The sequence below is a fragment of the Scophthalmus maximus genome, chromosome 4 (genome assembly GCF_022379125.1).
Source record: "Scophthalmus maximus strain ysfricsl-2021 chromosome 4, ASM2237912v1, whole genome shotgun sequence".
NCBI classification, from domain to species: Eukaryota; Metazoa; Chordata; class Actinopteri; order Pleuronectiformes; family Scophthalmidae; genus Scophthalmus; species Scophthalmus maximus.
Window position 1 is genome coordinate 5,751,277 of NC_061518.1, and position 19,588 is coordinate 5,770,864.

The following is a 19,588-nucleotide window of genomic DNA, read 5'->3' on the forward strand; positions in this document are numbered from 1 at the left end:
AGTACTCCCTCATCAGGACCCTTGATTGGACCTGGAAGAGAAACAAAAGTGTGCGAGTCTTTTTGGTGACTCTCTTCCACAGACGCTCCCCCGTGGGGGTGGGTGGGCCGAGGCCCCCGCCCCCCTCTGCCAACCCGGAACCACGGCTCCGCCGGGAGGGAGGGGACGACCGCACCGCACCCTGGGAAAACTTTGTATGCGTTAGCGAGAGGAATTATTAGCTCAACAGTTCGTGTCAGCTCATCAGCTCCGGACCTCCGACGGCGGTGCTCGGAGGTGATGCTGGGCGTGGCAGGAATGACGGGCAGGTGAATATGGTTCCCCACTGGTTCGCTCCGGTCCGGCAGACGCAGACGTAAACACCTCAGCCGAATGCTGGTCTGAGGTTAGCTTTGGAGGCTAGCAAGCTAACGCTCACGGCACATTAGCTTAGCTAGCGTAGCCGTTGGGGTGGGAGTTAGCTCACCGTTACCTGAGCACAGATGCTCGACATTTACAAACGCGTTTGTATCAGCGCGTGTTTTGACAACGGTTAACATGTCGGTTCACAGTTGATATGTTATCGTTCGTCAAACAGTAGTAGCGAAATACCGTTTTGTGTGCTCTCCCACATTGAACCTAGCATGCTAGGTTAGCATGCTAGTTAGCTCTAACTTTAAATCAAGATTTAAAGTTAGAGCTAACTAGCATGCTAATAATTACTATTATTAGCCTCCTCCCCTCCTACACACAAATGATTCATATTGAGTAATTTACTTTTAACTAACCATCCAACAAATGAACTAACTACATTAAGTTTGGTTGGGTTATTTCAATTCGATATGCAATTTAATTTTAGACATATTTACGTTCAACAGGAAGCATTAGTCATAATTGGCCTTGAACTAAACTTGACCACTGAAATACATGCGGCATGTTATTTAACTTAGTTATTAATAAAACAAAGTCAGTGTGGTGGTTCTTAGTGGGTACATTAGTGTTGTGTGGGTGTGTGTGTATCAGGGCTGCAACTCACAACTATTTTCATGATCAACTAATCTGCAGATGATATTTCTTCGCTAATCGCTTCGCGAACTCGTCTATAATGTGTCGGAGAAGATTGAGAGGTGCCCTTCTAATTTCCCAAAGATTATATATTCAGATTACTTGTTCTTATTCACCAAACATATTGCAAAAATAATAAAAAAGTTTATAATAAGCTGTGACAAAGATTAATAGCAAATCGTCACATTTGAGAAGTTTGGAACTTTGGCTTGGAAAACGAAAATGACACTCCATTTTCATCATAGTTGACAAAATTAATAAATTTTTGAAAGTGATGTAGCTTTTGTGAACGTGTGTGTGTGTGCGTGTGCGTGCGTGCGTGTGTGTGTGTAAGAGTGTGTGTGTGAGAGTGTGTGTGTGTGTGTGAGCGATAGTTTGTGAGTGAGAGAGTGTGTGTGAGAGTGTGAGAGAGAGTGTGAGAGAGGAGAGGCTGCGCATAGTCTCACAGCTACTACCTCTATTCCTTATTAGGTGATGGCTGTGCAGCGAGTTATTGTTACTACCGAGTTCCCCCCACTGATTCACATATTATTTGCATTCTCTGTGCTGACAGCAGCTTTAAACAAGCTCAGCAGCTGATGCGGGGAGTGATGTGAAAAAATGGTAAACATTGGCCCAAGACTGGCATCCCAGGCATTTTTTCACAGGCCGGGGCTCTTGGGGGGGGGGAAGTAATGCACTAATAGACGTTTTCTTGTCTTGTCGTCATGCTTCAGCATTGCTAACGCCCTGGCCTCCGCGGCCTGCGAGCGGTGCAGGAGTGGCTTTGCGGCGACCGAGAAGATTGTCAACAGTAACGGAGAGCTGTACCACGAGCATTGCTTTGTGTGTGCCCAGTGCTTCCAGCAGTTTCCGGAGGGACTCTTCTACGAGGTAGTGCACTCACACAACACACAGGTCCCCATAATTCATTTCACAAAACAACACCGTAGCGACGGGCCGTCGTTTGTGTGGCGGTGATGCTTTCTCCGTTGCCGTTCTTTATACAGGAAATGTGCTGAATCACTCTGTCCCATTAACGCATCTCAACCTTCTTCTCCTCACAGTTTGAAGGAAGAAAATATTGTGAACATGACTTCCAGATGCTCTTCGCTCCTTGCTGTCACCAGTGTGGTGAGTGTTACAGGGTCAAAATAAAAGAGCATTTTGTATTCACATATATTCAGACTTTGTGTAGATGTAATTGAGATGGACTGCGTTGGTATCAGAATGCATCTCAGGTGTGCGTTAAGTGATTGTTTTGTGGTAGCACTTGGCTTCGTTGCCTACGTTTGACTTTGTTGACGGGGACTGAAGTCAGACAGAGAAGGAGAGGGGGTTGTTTGTTGTGGCTTTCAAGGATCTTGCTGGGATGAATTTGGAGCCGTTACCTCATTTGGCATTAGCCAATCACTTGTGTCATAACAGAAGTAGTGCCTCTTATTGCACATAAAGACATACAGTGTCTGGCTCATTGTCTGCTCTCACAGCACCTACCCATTTTCAAACCACTGCACTACATTACATATGTGGTTCTAATCTTCTCTGACCTTCATATGTTGTTTGTGAGAATCGGATCCCACTATGTCCTCCGTGAACTATAGGTACATTAAAAATTTCATTTAGAACTCCCCACTTGTGTTTAGATCACCCAAGATGCCTTTTAGTGCCACGTAAGATTGATTTAAATACGGCTCGAGTGTGTCTGGGGAGAGACACACGTGCCCTGATTAAATTAAATGGACAATTAAAACGCATTCAGCATTCAAGTGTCACTCTGAGAACACTATAGAAAGCACTGTAGTGCATTTTTAGTAACTCCAGGAACTCCAGTTACTATGGAGTGCTCGTTATGAACTGCTGTTCAGTACTGAAAGAAAAAGCCTCCAGTCGCAGCAAATATGGGAAAAGTCAAACTTACACTTGCCTTAAAAATGTCCTCTCGCTCATGTTTTTTTTTCCTCAGGGGAGTTCATCATTGGTCGTGTCATTAAGGCCATGAACAATAGTTGGCACCCAGACTGCTTCTGCTGTGACATTTGCCAGGCCGTGCTTGCAGACGTGGGATTTGTCAAAAACGCTGGCAGGCAAGTATCCCGTCTTATTGCAGACAATGTAACACTGGGACAGCCTCCAGAAATGTGGTTACACTCCTGTGAACCTGGCAACTCACTTCACTTTGGCTTTCCTAAAAAAATATTTTTGGCATTTTGAGCAACCGAGGCTGCGGCTGCAGTCTGGCTAGCAGACCATCATCATAGTGTGTTCTCCCTTCTGGTTCAGGCACCTCTGTCGCCCCTGCCATAATCGCGAGAAAGCTCGCGGCCTCGGCAAGTATATCTGCCAGAAGTGCCACGCCATCATCGAAGAGCAGCCCCTGATCTTCAAGAATGACCCCTATCACCCAGACCACTTCAACTGCAACAATTGTGGGTAAGTCTTCATGTTTTTTTGTTTTTTTACAGAAAACGGCACATTGTTGGCCTAGGAATACATTTTAGGCCCCAAAAAAAGCTCAAAGCCTGTGTTTATGTATCATTTGTACCTCTGTCTACAGGAAGGAATTGACGGCGGATGCCAGGGAGCTGAAGGGAGAGCTCTTCTGTTTGCCCTGCCACGACAAGATGGGTGTGCCAATCTGTGGTGCCTGCAGGAGACCCATCGAGGGCCGCGTCGTCAATGCCATGGGCAAGCAGTGGCATGTGGAGGTTTGTGAACACAAGCTGGCACAGTTAATCAATAGCACCAAATACAGTGTTGCATTCCTGCATCTTTCACAGTTTGTTGTTTTGATGCCTAAGGGTTTTCTCTCAGGAGTTTACTTTAGGAATCATGACTATGCTTGCATGTGTTCAGGATTTTGTATTTGTTTGAAGTACATAAGTAAGTAAGAGCACTTTCAGTTTTGTTTTTTCTCAGGTGCTGGAAAGTGTCAACTCGCCCAGACGTCATCTTTGCATTCAGCTTCCAACTTGACCTGTCCAATTTTCTAAAAAGCTCAAAAGAGAATTGATAATAATGAACCAACTCATTTGGTATTAATTGTTTCTGTGGAAATTTAAATTGTTTTGCTCATTGCACGTAGAACTACAGAGAACATCCTGACACATTAAGTATCGGACAAATGTCACGCTGACCACCTTTTTGTGCTATATAATATATGAAGTATCGCCTTTTCACAAAAGCAAAATACAAACCTACAATGACTTCCAGCATTTACTGATGCACAGGAAAATGAATTCATTAAATAAACCACTTTAGAACCAAAACACTGTAAATGAGCTCATTTGATTCGAGGCAGCGGTGGAGATGTGAGCGCTTGGAAGAAACAAATCGAGTGTTCGTCCGTCTGAAAGGCTGATGGATTTTAAACAGTTCGAAAAAGACTCAAGACTATCAAAAGTTTATGAAAGAAGATGACGGTCATTAGCTGGAATTAATTTAGTAACCAGCTACTTCCTGAACTCAATTTGGCTGTGTTGGAAAGGTAGCGCTGCTCACGCCGGGCGGCTGCACCTGCTCTTTTAGTCACTTGTCACATGAGCTTTTTCCCCCCGTTTCCCTTTAGTAACACTTGTTTCTGTTGACAGCATTTCGTGTGCGCCAAGTGTGAGAAACCGTTCCTCGGTCATCGCCACTACGAGAGGAAGGGGCTGGCGTACTGCGAGACTCATTATAACCAGGTAAGAACAAAAGGGGCAATTAAAATAATGGATTTGAAGTAAATGACACTTAGTTAAGTCTAAAAAAAACCAAAAACGACCTTTTATTGCTTCACCAAATAAATGTTGTGTTTGCCGTATGAGCCTAATCTCTCTGTCTCTCTGTTGTTAAGCTCTTCGGCGACGTGTGTTATCACTGCAACCGCGTGATCGAGGGCGACGGTGAGGATAGATAATAATAATAAAGCTCATGTTTAGTTCATAATTTTCACAGAATGTCGCTTTGACGAACAGTTTTAATATTTAGAGTCGTCCTCTTTTTTTTTTTCTCCCCCTCTCAGTTGTGTCTGCTCTCAACAAGGCCTGGTGTGTCAGTTGTTTCTCCTGCTCCACCTGCAACACAAAACTCACTCTGAAGTAAGTGATGGTGCTCTATAACTCCTTTTAAAATAACTAATATCGTCCTCTTAGATTTCTGTAACACTCCCACTTTACTCGTCCACATCCTAACACCTGCCTCTGCGTATATCTCACCCCATACGACTCTTCCTCCCCCCCTTTGACTCCTTTTTCCTCTCCCTCACCCCTTCTCTTCTTCCTCCAATTTCTCTTCTTACATGCTTCACTTGCTGCGTCTATGGTAATTCAGAGATAAGTTTGTTGAAATTGACCTGAGGCCAGTCTGCAGGCACTGCTATGAGCGCATGCCCGAGGAGCTGAAACGCCGCCTGGCTCGACGTGAGCGCGATGCCAAAGACCGCAAGAAAAAACCCGCCGTGTGTCTGTAGAGTTATTATTCTTCACCACTCGCCCCCGCTGGTTGGTCTTATCTCTGCCTTCCTCCCTTTTTGACAGTGTTGCATAATATGATTATTTATTTTCTAAAGTAAAAGCAAGACTCTGCAGTTGTTGTTTTTTTACGTCCTTGGTATTTGTACAAAACCTCTGAAGTGTACTTGTATATTGAGAATGAGATTTGCTCAATTGATGCCTATGAGAAGTGGAAAACTTTTTTGTTTTGTTGAAATGAGATGAGTAATTGCTACCTCGCAGCAAAGGGCAAAGCTATAATAAGGATCATTTCAATGAGTTCTATTATAAGTTGAGGTGATAAGATGGGTGTATTACCCTCCATAAAGTATGGCCCTAATTATAATACAATTTAAAGTGAGGAGATGATGACTTTGAATAAATTGCAACCCGCAGTGATAATAATATTTAGTTAAAAAAAAAAAACAACATGCAGGTGGGGGGCAAATCTGAAAAGGTTAATGTAGGCGAGAGACAAGTCATTAAATCACACATTTAGCATTAATACTCCTCCTCCTCCTCCTCCGCAGGAACAAGTTTGTGGAGTTTGACATGAAGCCCGTCTGTAAAAAGTGTTACGAGAAGTTTCCTCTGGAACTGAAGAAGAGGCTCAAGAAGCTGGCGGAGTCTTTGGGACGCAAGTGAGCTCGAAGCAGGCCGACGATATTCCTGCTACTGTCTGTGTGAGTAAGATACCTGCTGCTTTTACGACAGAAGAGCCTCGCGATACACTAGTACATCAATACTACACATGCAAATCAGGGATCCATTTAAAATATATATATATATATATAAATACACCACTGTGGTCTTGTCATTAATGTGCCTGTAAGCTGTTTGCTGTTTTTTTTTATACATTCCTAAATTGTGCAAATTTGTTTTTCCTCTCCAAGAAACATAGTGTCTGAGTTTATTTGACTATGAGCATTACTGCTGACAACTATGTCTAAAACAAGTTTATAATGGAATTATACCTTGAATATATGAACTGTGTCTTAAAATGCAAAAATAAAATGTAACGTGCGTATAGTTATAATACAGTTATACCGTAGTCTAGCTATCTTAATTAGACAAAGACTTCACGCCTTAATTCCGTATGAGTAATTTAGGGCTGCGATTATTTTCATCATCGATTAATCTGTTGATTATTTTCTCGATTAGTTGATTGGTCCATAAAATGGTGAAAAATGGCGACTGTTTCACTAACACCCAAGATAATTATTTTGTGTCGTCCACACACCAAAGATATTCAGTTTAGTGTCAAAGAGGAGCAAAGAAATTTGAAAATATTCACATTTAAGAAGCTGAAATTGGAGATTTCTTCTGTTCCACAATAAAATCTACTTGAACTGATTAATAGATTATCAAAATAGTTGGCCATTAATTTAGAAGTAGATGACTAATCGAGTAACTGTTGCAGCTCTAGAGGAATTACAAATGAACCACTGTGTTCTTTAGGATTATGTTATGTCTCTTCATGCTAATGTTTAAAAGAAATTGAGCTAATACCACGAGCAAGTCTCATTTACAACACAAAGTGTTAATGAATCCACTCTTGGATACGATTAATCCAACACGTATCCAACGGTGATGTTAAACGTATGTTATAAGTTACTATGTAATGATCAAAAATGTCTGCTTCTGGTGCTTCTTGTCCATATTTCATCCAAAGCATCAGCCCATGACTGTTAATTTGTCTGATCGGCCCCATAATCCCAATACCTTGAAAGTGCACATTTGACAAAAAATAGGAGAGTAGGAGGCGCTGTTGTGATTTGAATCAGTCGTGATCCTTCTTGGGAGCCTATTAGTGTTTGGACTGTCGGTGCGTACTGTTTTCCGTGTGTAATGTTATTGCTTGTACTGTAACTGCCTGCGGTTTGTCACTGATGTATTTAGCCAAATTCTTTTCCTGAGGGAAACGGTTCAAAGGAAAACAGATGAAATGAACCTTCTGCTGATTATTATTTAACATGCGAACACTTTGATGTTAAAAATATCACTAAGGAGTCAGCACATTTCTTGGGCTGTTCGCAGACGGGATTTAGCTGAAGTGACTTGCAACGAAAAACTATGTTTGCGTGGATGAGCATTTTTTATTATGGATTTTTTTTTGCATATTTCATTTGTCAAAGAGTTTACATTTTCTTGATTTTCATGAAATGGAGAATTGCAGTTCTCTCGGGAAATGTGCAGTACTTGGCTTTCTGATGAATGATCAATAAACTTTGCCTGAACAAATCACGGTGGATTTACATTGATGAAATAACCAAATATACATTGTTGGTGTCTGTGCATGAAGGTGACTCTGTCTCCGTATCTTGGAGATGTGCACATCCCAAATTTTTTTATTATAAAAGTAAATATTCTGTGGGGGTTTTTTTAGCTGTTTGAAACCTGCATCAGGCTAAAAACATCAAACCTTGCAAATTCTCTCAAGATTCCACACTAAAGTTACAGTACATTAAAAATGAAAACCATGCAACCAACCAAAACAAGAATAAAATAAAGTGTGAAAACTACAATCACGTTGCAGGTTTGTGCATGAACGAGCCTCTTATGGAAAAAAACAACAACAACTTATCTTCCCAAACAAAGGTCGTGCAGAATTGTTAAGTAACAATAACTGATTTGTGTTTCTTATCACACAGAGGTGATGTGTTTCACAGGTGAAATTCCTCATCCTTTTTTTTTGCCACCTTTTCTTCTGCAACACATCGACACATGGGGGGAAAAAAGTGTCTTGTAAAAGGCCTATTTCACAGCAGGCACTTTGGCGTGCCATTAAGTGTGTCAAAATAACAGTAATTATACCACACAGCCGAGTCAAAATGAGGTGATCCCCCCTTGGTCTGCCTCGTCCAATAAGCTGTCTGCCAATCATCCAGTGCCGATGTCAGTCTAAACAGGCCCGCCCCCAAACCTGCCACTCTAATATTTAAATAATTCTTAAATTAGTGAATTTAGCTACAACCACCTGTGGCAAACATTTCTTGTCTTAGTGTTTCAATAGAGAAAGTTGATGTTTTTTGAATGGATGTCTTATGGGAACCAGCCTCTGGTGGCTCTCAGTGGAATTACACTTTAGGGCAACTGGCTTTGCTTTTCAGACTTTGAGTCAAGTCAATGTTTATATAGTCTACGGTCACGGTAGTAAAAAAGCACACATTTTACTAATAACCTAAACAACAGCTCTGTTTTGTCAAAATGTCTCAGTGAGCCGTGACAGTGACTGAGCATGATGAGCGACGCCAGGACTCAACAAATTAAAATCTGAATGCAATTCATTGGGGCATCAACTGGTTTACAGATAATTTGATTAACAAATTAGCAAGTAATGTTTAAACTGTGAACTCTGCCAAATTGAGTGTTGTTAAATCACACAAGATACTTATTTTATGTCATTGTGTTGTCAGACTCAGCAGATATAAGACTATTTTATAGCTTTAAAAAAAAAAGAAGAGGAAACAACCACCTCTGAGCTACATACCAACATGCTGAAAATGGCAACATTTTCGAGAATCAATCACAGTATCAGAAACATGTATTTGCATTCTTGCATGGAGTGACATTGGAAGATACCACTCATGTCTGTGCATTAGAAATATGGAGCCAGGAGCACATAGCTTAGCAGAAATACTGGGGGCATGGGGTAACAACTAGACTGGCACTGTCCAAAAAAAACCCATAAAATCTTTGAAGACAACACTAAAGCTTTAAAGCCGGCTCATTAACATTCTGTATCTTGCTCGGTTCATCCATACATCAGAGCCAGACTAGCTATAAACCCCTGCACCTCGTCTTTATGCTCAGCTAATATATATTTACCTGCTGGCTCTTAGCTTCATATTTAGCATAGACACATGAGTGGTAATGGTGAGAGATTTCCCAAAATGTCACACTTTTCAATCAAGCATTTATTTCTGTATGTTATTTTTATGCACAGGTTGTATAATACTTTGCCAATATTTCACATGCAGATCATTTTTGGCATATCCTGACCTACTTCCTACATAGGGTTACTGACCAGACTGGAATTAGACGAGTAATGATGGGACATGTGTGTTTTAAATCTCAAAAGCTGGTTCTGAGGATGAGAGGAGGCCAGCGGCAGGTTCTTGTATTGCGATCGAAGGTGTGATGGTAAACCTAGGAAGTGCAGTCTGAAAGTTGCCCATTCTCCAAAGGTCATACCCAGGAGTTCTTTAAGGTCGTCTGTATTACCAAAGAGCAGCGCCAAACCATTGAGGTCGTTGCTTTTCACTTTTTCAATGTACTTGCTGGGGAATTTCATCCTCTCCAACTACGAAAAAAAAAAAGGGAAATGGAATTATTGTCAACACAGAAAAGCAATATTATTTACACTGAAGTCCTCACTGATATGAAAAGACTGATCCCAAAAAATAATCCAAAGTCCAAACATTTGATTTGTCCCATCATGATGATTGATGAAAACATTGCTTTGAATAAATAGTAATGTCGGAACAATTGTAGTAGTAAAATAGTCATATTCATCGTAAGTGGTGTACCCTGACATTCCCGCTGGTTTCAAATGAACACAGGAAACTATTCATGGATTTACTCATTTGTTACTGTTTGTAGTTCACTGTCCTTTTTAGTATTGTCTTATGCTGCTTTGAGAATTCTGTACAGCACCTTGAATGACCTTGCTGCTGAAATATAGTGCCAACATAGTGTTTATTAAAAAAAAAAAAACATCCGCAAAATCAGACATGTTTGTTCTCTGCATTTTTGGACAGTGGATAAGTTTTAAAATTTCGTAGCAGGAACTGGAAAAAGAGGGAGCAACCACAGTGAGCTGTTTGATGAGGAGCTGCAAGCGGCGGGCTGCACAACTCTTTAAGTTCTCCACAAGGCTATCGGCTCATTCAAGTGTACTGTTGTGCAGAAAAATGCTCAAAACAGGACTTTGTAGACGGGCACAGCAGAGGCTTTTCTGGTATACCGTTACCCAGCACTTGCAGTCACCACCAGTTACCAAGTTCATTGCAAAATCAACCAAGACTGAAATCTTGAAGATTATAACTTCATTTCTTACCTCTTTGCACACCTCCTCTGTATCCATGTTGATTATAGTTGTTATATGCAGAGGAGCTAGGTCCCTCACCCAACCAGAATCTTTCAGCCTGGATGTCCCTCGGATCTGGGCCAGCTCCTTCCTAATGGTGTGATCCAGGTTCACCGTCACCACCTCAAACGTCTTCAAGTCCTTCAAAGTGAACCGGAAATCCGCCGTGAGAAATCGTTCAAACATCTCCGGATCTCCGTCCTGCTCGAGGAGGTCCTCGATCTGTTCACTCATCACGTACAGCTCTGCCTTGGACTCGCTGAAGACTTCCCATAAGGTCTTTGAATCGTCGGTGACGGCCGCACTCCTGCGGTCAATATCTCCTCTTTGTTGGGCATCTTCTGCACACTGGATGATCCAGCTGAGTCGGCAGGGCCACCGAGTGGCTAAGACCACCCATGCTGCGATGCAGTCTGGTTCAGGGAGCTGTTTTTCCAAGGCCATCATGATTATCACAGTCACGCGAATGGAGTTAATCACCCTTCTCATAGACATGGCATCGTCTGACATGTACTGGTTTATATTTCTCTCATTGTGCGTCAGGATGCTTCCCACCAGCTTCTCTACTTCCTCTTCGTTTACATCCAGTGCTGCTGTGGTTTTATTGGTCAGTGGATTTGACTCTTCCAATGCAATGAGTACTTTTGTCACATCAGAGGAGGAAGATGTCTTTTTGGCGTTCCCAGTTCTATGCTTATCTTTCCCTATGCTGATATCTTCAAGGAATTTTGAATTGCTAGTGAGGCTGTAATATAAACTGTGCTTCGAATCGTCAGACAGTGGTGGGAGCGTGAAGGCCAGAGTCACTATGCGGTTCAACAATGCATAAGCTCTGTCCTCTTTGCTTAAGCAGCCGTCCGCAAAGTTCACTTTCTGCACAAGAACATCTGGGTTTACTGCCAGAATGGAAATGAACGGACTCTCCTCATCCGAAAGCAGAATGTTGATGGCCTCCAGGACTGCAACAATTTTCTTGGGGGCGCAACGGTCAAGACTGGTGATCTTCAGCACCACTCGAATCCGGCGCCTCTCAAAGATCTCCATAAACTGCACGAAGCGAGACAGGAACCACATTTCCTTCCTCACCTCATTCATGAAGCCAAGTTGGCTGCTCACCCGCTCATTGTCCATCCCCTTCTTCATGTTCTTGTCTTGGTTGAAGATGAGGTTCTTGACCATTAGAAAGGTAAATCTCAATGCGCTCGCTGCAGGGACTCCTAACGAGGCAATGATCAGGCCCTCGAGCATACCCACCTGGCCATTTGTTTTATCCCCCTGCCCGCCAGGTTTCACCACAGGTTTGGGAAGGCCAAATGCCAATAGGAATACCAGGAGGATAATTGGTACCACAAGAAAGGCCAAGACAAGGCTCCACAAAGGGCAGCAGCAAATCTTCCTGGACCTCCAATTGTTAGTACCATTCCCCACTTTCTTTTTATAAACACAAAACACAACACACAAGATGTAGGTTAGACACCACTGGCAGGTTGTTAGGTACGTATGGAGATGCCAAGGCTGGTAGGTTTGTTCGCCCACCACTTTAGTGTGGACTGAAATATCTTGACAAGTATTTAACTACCACTAAGTTTAGTACAAACATTCATGGTGCCCAGACAATTATTCCTAATGACTCTGGTGATCCCAAGGCCCTTCATTGAGCAAGTTAAATTTTAAAAAAGTGTCGTACATTCATGATAATCTCAGGACAAATTTTAAACTATAACTTTTGCGATTCGCTGACATTTTATAGAGCACCATTATCAGGTCAAAAAATGTCCCTGTCTTCAAAACATGACCAAGCTTATGAGGTGTCTGCCACTGAGACTAATCCAGGGGCAAATTTGTTTTATGACCAATGAGGACTTTCCCACAACCTTGGCTGCATTTCCCTTGTACCACTTAAAAGATATTAGCATATTAGTGAACTAGGCAAATTAAAATGGGCGAACAGGCCGAACATAATCTGCTGCCCCTCGGTATGTGCATTAAATGTTGTCATTATCTGTTTCCAGACATGACCTCTCACATGGGCTCACCCCGACATTTACCAGAGATTTCACTTTGGGTCTGACAGGGTAGGTAAATGTCCGGAGCAACATTTGCAGACATTTGTGTTCTCTCATACACAGCCCCTCTGAACAAGTTCAGGAGAAAGAAGTTAAGACTATCCACAAACCTTCTTCGTGATTTCCTCCTCTTCATCATGTTGCACCACGCGGTAGAGTGCAAGCTGCAATTTCCCAAAGTTCATCTGCATGGCCTGAATCAGTCGTATGACTATACCGGCCCAAAGCAGGTCACTGCCTGCGAAATGCCAGGCACTGAAATGCACATAGATGAACCGTATGTTGTGATGCCGCTGGTTCGTCTTAGTCCAAATAGGCCTGTAAAAGAGCAGCCGACCAATGAGCGCCACGAAGCCCGTGAGTGAAGGCTTGACCGAGCGAGGCCTTCCTCCGTGCTCACCCTCAATCTTCACTGCCTCCTCGTCCATGTGCACTGGGGAGACAAACATTCGCAAAGTACGTGCAGGTGAGGACAAACAATAGAAATCGAGGCAGAGAAATCTCAAGATATGTACAACAACTTGTTGGGTAGTCGACAAGGATTTAAATGGATGATTTTTGGTTTATTCTTTTTGGGCTGCCATGTCAAATATTATAGCAATAGGAAAGTTGACGAATTTAAGTTATTTTGCTCTCACCAACTGATAAAATTCCCTGAGGCATGGCACTAAAACCCCTAACGTGTTCCCGGCAAAACATCAGCCTGACCTCTCTGCAGAGATACAGTATATACTCCTACACAATAAAAAAAAAAATGATTATTATGATGTGACCGTCAAGCCTGCTCTAACATCTGGTGCCTGTCTGCCAAGGTCTAAAAGAAATCATCACGACAACCCTGTACCTCGACCTTCCGGCTAACACAAATAAACAACCCTTTTCTATTTGAGGCCTTTGCTACAGCTGCACATGTTCCATTCAGCCCCGTTCAATGTCACTCATGAAAAGTGATGTTCTTCACATATTTCAAATACAAGGTGGCAATGTACTCTGATGTCTCCGAATATGCCGGTTGTTATTGTTGCGCTTTGTCCTGTTTTGTTATTTGTCAGGTGCAAAAAGGCAAAAACATTTGCAGAACTTGGTTTAGCTGACTTACATTATCTTTGTTGAAAAAACCCTATTGAAGGTTGGACACAGTGGTAGAGTCTCTAAACGGGGCACGCTGTCTTTAAAGAAGCCGCTTGTCATTACCATTAATGACTATCCGTCCCAAATGGTATAAACGTGCAGAAAATTGACTTGGAGCGTGATGGGGGTACACCTCGAGCTGGAATAATGTGTAGAAAGTGTACGTGTGTATATGTGAGTATGAAGTGGATGTAAGGACGCAGAAATCCCACAGAGGGCCTGCACAGAAGAAATACAACGTCCACTTCTTATTAGGTTTTGAAGTTATTAAAGCCGTCTATTCACATACCTAGATTATGTTGAGCTGTATGTCGTTTGTGAAGAGGTTATGTTTAGTCAACATTTAGGAGAGATTACTTATAATTTTGAAGGACAAACATCCTTTACTGTACTTCCCAGACTGGACATTGTAACACACCTTCACGCCCTAGATCAGAATAAGAATCATTCAACACACAGGATGACCACATGCTATTGGATGCAGATGGTGAGACACGCAGTGTTTGCACACCTTCCATTTGTCCGAGGATCATGTTGATGCGATTCTGACACGGGGAGTAGAGCCCCACAGTTGCAGGGGATGAAACTTTCGTCAGGGTCTTGGACAGGGCATACGCATGAATATCGTCTGAAAGTTGATCAGCAAGAGAGAGAGAGAGACAGAAAAAAAACAGCATGGTCTCAATTTTAATGTCTAGTTTACATTCAAGGACATTTATCCAGAGGTTCTCCTGGGAGCCTAATCCTTGCTCTAAAAAAACAAAAACAACCAACCCTCATGAATGCTGGAATAATTTTTTGTGACACCTGCTCAATGCTGTGTCAAAACGAGTGCACAACATAACTGAGAGAACAGGGTCTCCAGTGGACACGCTCGCGGGATTAATTATTACCGAAAACGTTCCCGAATAAGTGCAAACATGTTTTTCCCCAGTCTAGCATAATCATAACGTGGGAAAGCGCAGCAACAGCGCAGGGTACATGACAGGTTTTCCGTTCAGGCGTTAATAAGGTGAGCGTTGGAATGTGTAAGTGGCATATGGCCTTCGCTCACAGATGAACTGTTTCCCGGAGGAAAACATGACGAGAGAACGGAGCTAAATGTGTCCTCTAGATAATCAAGTCAAATGAAGGTCACACATTTACAACGACCAGATTTGACCGTAGAAGAATGAAATACAATAATGTGCTCCAGCTACGGCAAACGCGCGGCCCCCTGTGACCCCTTTGCCTCGACCGAGGGACAGCCGGGCGCAGCCGGGCGGAGAAGCTCAGAGATGCATCGAGGGGCCGAGCCCAAGGGGTCGTTTGAAATTTGGCAATATTCCTTAGTTGAAAGGAGCGAGCCTTTCCCGACAGTGGTGATATGTTTGCAAAAAAGGTTAAAGCAGGTACCAGGGGCCCGGGTAGCTTCTCTGCGTCCTGGACGAGGAGACGGGGACCGGAACCAGACTGAGATCTGTTTTGCTGTCATTTAACCGAAGACGGTTGTTTTCTCCCATCCAGGCTTTTACTTCTCGGAGACAGTCAAGGAGAGACTTAACTGCATTACTGTAGTTGCCGTTATCACCATTATCACAATGGTTTTCCGCGTGGTATTTATCATATAGACTGTCACAGTTCATTCAGTCAGTCCGTCAGTTTCTATGTGCGTCGCCTTTCCAACAACCTTCATATAATCTTCTCAGCTCCTGCCACTCCCTCCTGGCCTGCAGTGAATCCAGCCCTGTTCCACCCCCTTCCCCCGTTACCTGACTCCCCCCCCCACACACACACACGCACACATACCTGTGCATCTCCCATTCCCTCTGTTAACCAGCCCACCTCCCCTCAGTGGCCCGGGGCCCGAGCGACGGAGCAGGATTGGCGGGTTATGGAGTTAACTCTGGTTTCCCAGTCCGAAAGCGAAGCTGGTCCACTTCTTCTCACCGGGGGGCAGAATCCCCAATGGTAACTCATTAAGCACACGTTACCTGCTCGGGGGCAGGTTGACTTCAGAGGCTCAGATCTAAACTACAAACCAATCAGATCACTGGAAAACCGGAGTCCACATTCCTACAGGATCTTGATAGGGACAAAATAGTTTTCAAGATAAAGAGAATTTTTTTATGGATCAGGGAAATTGTTTTGACTCTTCTCTAACAAAGCGAGGGAGAGTTTACCACTTTAAATAAACACATACTATTATTATATCTAAATATAGTTGGGTTTTTTTTTTAATTCTTTCCAACATGATTCCTGACAGTGTTGATGCTTTCACTCTTATTATATCACTGCAGCTCAGAACAACACGAGGAGACGAACCGTGATGATGATTGGGAATAAAGTCTAAACCCCCTGATGTCTTTTATTAGAAAAATTGCCCTCACACTGTTAAACGTTTCCCATGACATTTTGAAAAATAAATGAAATCGGTGTCACTTACGTTTGCTCGTCATCGGAGAAAAGAGCAAAAGCACTCAGTATGAAACCCTGATAAAAATAATAATCCCGGTACTTATTAACAGTCAAGCCTCACTTTAAGATCTAGAATTATTTCTCGTGTTTCTTTCATGTGACCATATTTTGTCCCCACATTTCTTGTCACTGAATTCGAATTCACCAGCAGGTATCAGCGTTTCTCCACGTGGGGTTCTCGCGACGACGCTCGCGACTAAACAGTCCTGCCTCTTTCACATCTACGCGCTCGTAGCTGGACGGGAATGCCCAGAGTTGACTGCGCCGGACGATGTTCGGCTTCGTAACACAGCAAATGTTGGACAATGACGTAGTTGAGTCGAACCTGTCTATTGTGCCTCCTCAGCTGTGTCTTTTCCAGCCTTTAAGCCTGTTTACACGCTGCCACGTTTTGACCCACCAGCCCGTCTCTTGACTTTTGCCTTCCCCTTTCGTCCCTGTCGCCCGCTGTTGTTGTTGCTGACCTGTTGCTGACTTTCCGCTCGCTTGCTGACGTCCCTGAGTCGTCCACTGTTTTTCTGAGCTGTTACAATAACACAAGTTATCTTGAACCTATCGTGAATACGACATACATTTGTCATTGAGTTTTTTCAGCCGTAAGGAAGGACTCACTGGCCCCCCAGACACAACAGTATCGCATCTGCATCGACACCGTTTGACGTCCAAGCTTTAGTTTTTGAGCACAGCAATATGATGTGGTCATGAACTAAATTCAATACAGAAATCCACTGAAAATGACAATGTCATCTGCTTTCTGAGTATCGGGTCAGAAAGCAGATGTCAGGAAGGCAAAGTGTGTGTGTGTGTGTGTGTGTGTGTGTGTGTGTGTGTGTGTGTGTGTGTGTGTGTGTGTGTGTGTGTGTGTGTGTGTGTGTGTGTGTGTGTGTGTGTGTGTGTGTGTGTGTGTGTGTGTGTGTGTGTGTGTGTGTGTGTGTGTGTGTGTGTGTTAACCAGCGTGGCAACAGATAAAACTATGAGCACCAAGTCCAATTGGATTAAACCAGTGATAAACAAATTCCACTTTTTTATGGACATAAATTTACAGATTGTAGAAAATGTGTGGTGGGCGGAATGTTGATTAGTGATTAATGAGAGACGACAAAAAAAAACGTGTTTCAGCAGGTGGTTCGAGAACAGCAAACGTACAAAAACCAGCTGTTCAGTTACTGTTTCCTACAATCGCAGCATTCAGTGACACAAAGAAACGAGGTTGACGACGACCCACACTACAAATCACAACACTGATAATGACAATAATGATACAAATGTTTTATGATTACTAGTTCATACACGGGGGGCAACACATCCTGGCTCAGAAAGTGAAAGTGAGGAGGAGGAGGAGGAGGAGGGTTGGAAAGCGGTGCCCACTTCCTGTAGGTGTCGTCGCCTGCAGACAACTTACCTTTTGTCGGATTCATCATGATGGCTGCGTGACGGGATGTGCAGCCTTTCCCAGAAAATACTTTTTTTTGACCTGTAAAAAAAAGAAAAGAGAAACAGCAAAGATCTCAGCGCAGGCAGTGCAGTGGAGGTGTGTGTGTGTGTGTGTGTGTGTGTGTGTGTGTGTGTGTGTGTGTGTGTGTGTGTGTGTGTGTGTGTGTGTGTGTGTGTGTGTGTGTGTGTGTGTGTGTGTGTGTGTGTGTGTGTGTTTGTGTGTGTGTGTGTGTGTGTGTGTGCGTGCGTGCGTGCGTGTGTGTGCGTGTGCGTGCGTGTGCGTGCGTGTCTCTTTCTCTGTGTGTTTTCTTTTGGTTACAGGTCCCTCCTCGTTTTCCTCTTCCACGTCTCTTCCATGTGAGGATGGAGGGATCAACATCACGCAAAATGGGACAAACCGGCACCATGTCTGCCTCTGTTAGCTCTTAAATATCCTTCAGAGCTGATATGATCGTATGTTAGTGTATGTTAGCAACACTGGACACCTGACGCACGATTACGTACGCCGCTCCAGGTTTCAGAGCAGCATTACCAGTGAGATGCATGTGCAGACTGGGGGGGGGGGGGGTAAGAATAATTGCCCCAAATAACTGAAAGCTCGTGAGGAGATCAACAACAAAAAGTTGTTTTAATGCACCACTGTGAGCCGTCTTACGGCAACACTACCCGATAATTCCTGCAATTTTTCGCGTAAAAACCGTCCGCAGCCATTGTGAAATCCAGAGATCAGTGGAGGTAGGTTTATCTTTCTTAGCTTTCGCTGAGGTAACAGCCAGGTTGTTTGTTTGTTTTTTTAACTTCTTGAGATAATGAACATTTCCCCCCTCATTACTTTTGCCATTCGTGCAGTCGAGGCTGTTTAATGAATATCGCGAAGGGCTCCGTCTTCTCCGACATGCTTATAGGATTTTCCGGTTTCGGGGAATCGTCGGCAGCTGACGGAGGAGAAGACGCACCGAGAAGACAATTGAACGGGCATGTGGAGTGTCTCTAATGGACTGAATTCTGTGTCGACACAGTTTGAGGGAATTCACACTGCAATGAGGTTCTCTGGCATTCGTGCGGCACACCTGGCAAATGTCCGGTGGCTTATATTTTGGCATGAGAGAGGAAAGAAAAAAATCATGAACGCTAATGTTACTCCTCCAAGAATCCCCCGGAATGGGACGTGCCAGTGCTCTTAACCGGCGCTGCAGAGAGCCGCGCCAGAACATTAGTGACTTTTATGCAAATGTAATGGGCCTCCTGCGCTTTCAGCTCTGCCCAAGCCGCCCGTTGGATGTGTTTGGACGCTCGCAGGTGATCTCTCACCAACCTATCTCTGTGTTAAGCCGCGCTTCCGCATCGCCACTGCCACGAGCTGCTGTTTCTGCAGAAGAACGCATTTAGGTCCTTGCCCGGTTTCTTTTGGGACAATTTCTAAATGTCGGAACTGTGGAAGCATGTTTTTTCTACTCCGATTCTGCATCCACATGCAACACGGACTGTTTCGACCCCCCTATCTCTACCCCGACTGAATCAAAGCACGTTTTGATGAGTGCACCGGGAATGAATTCGCATTCTGTCCAGAACGCCGCGATGTCTTTTTGTCAGGTCGTCTCCAGGGTCGGACCGTTTTACCTCGGCGGACCTTTAAGCAGTGCAGTGTGGTTCAGCTGGCTCGGGGTCGCCCGTGTCAACAGTTGCAGTCGGAGTAAGTTCATGTGTCAAAGTTGGACTCAAAGGACAACAGGGCTTTTTGGTTTCGCAATGAAAATGACGCATGCTTTGTTATAATTATAATTACGGGTAAACGTTTGACCAGGAAGTAAGGTAGTGTCTGTTCAGACGACAGGAGCTCCAATACAAAAAAAACAAAACCCCTACAGATTTGGACACCGGCGTTGTCGATTCCCTACGCTCAGGATTTGGTGTTT

At 43.6% G+C, this 19,588-nt stretch overlaps 2 protein-coding genes across 7 annotated transcripts in view; one reads left to right on the forward strand and one right to left on the reverse strand.

Annotated features, from left to right (window-relative positions):
• Window positions 1-149: 149 nt before the first annotated feature.
• LOC118302903 (LIM and senescent cell antigen-like-containing domain protein 1) lies at window positions 150-7,739 on the forward strand. Of its 2 annotated transcripts, XM_035629418.2 has the most exons (11): window positions 150-308; window positions 1,761-1,917; window positions 2,091-2,157; window positions 2,990-3,110; window positions 3,307-3,456; window positions 3,581-3,731; window positions 4,614-4,706; window positions 4,859-4,907; window positions 5,027-5,102; window positions 5,335-5,504; window positions 6,026-7,739. In XM_035629418.2, the coding sequence occupies exons 1-10, from the start codon at window positions 280-282 to the stop codon at window positions 5,471-5,473; spliced, it is 1,032 nt and encodes a 343-aa protein (XP_035485311.1). In that variant the 5' UTR covers window positions 150-279; the 3' UTR covers window positions 5,474-5,504; window positions 6,026-7,739. The 2 variants fall into 2 exon arrangements, with proteins under 2 accessions (XP_035485311.1, XP_035485312.1); XM_035629419.2 differs by lacking the exon at window positions 5,335-5,504.
• Window positions 7,572-19,588, reverse strand: part of nkpd1 (NTPase, KAP family P-loop domain containing 1) — a 40,230-nt gene continuing 28,213 nt past the window's right edge. For 4 of the 5 annotated variants that reach the window (XM_047331702.1, XM_047331700.1, XM_035629415.2 and 1 more), the window contains 5 exons: window positions 17,641-17,712; window positions 14,293-14,409; window positions 12,761-13,083; window positions 10,555-12,015; window positions 7,572-9,798 (listed from right to left, as the gene is read on the reverse strand). In XM_047331702.1, coding sequence (XP_047187658.1) covers window positions 9,505-9,798; window positions 10,555-12,015; window positions 12,761-13,083; window positions 14,293-14,409; window positions 17,641-17,659 — 2,214 coding nt within the window. In that variant the 5' untranslated portion in view covers window positions 17,660-17,712 and the 3' untranslated portion in view covers window positions 7,572-9,504. The remainder of the gene's footprint in view (window positions 9,799-10,554; window positions 12,016-12,760; window positions 13,084-14,292; window positions 14,410-17,640; window positions 17,713-19,588) is intronic. The other variant, XM_047331703.1, reaches the window with a different exon arrangement.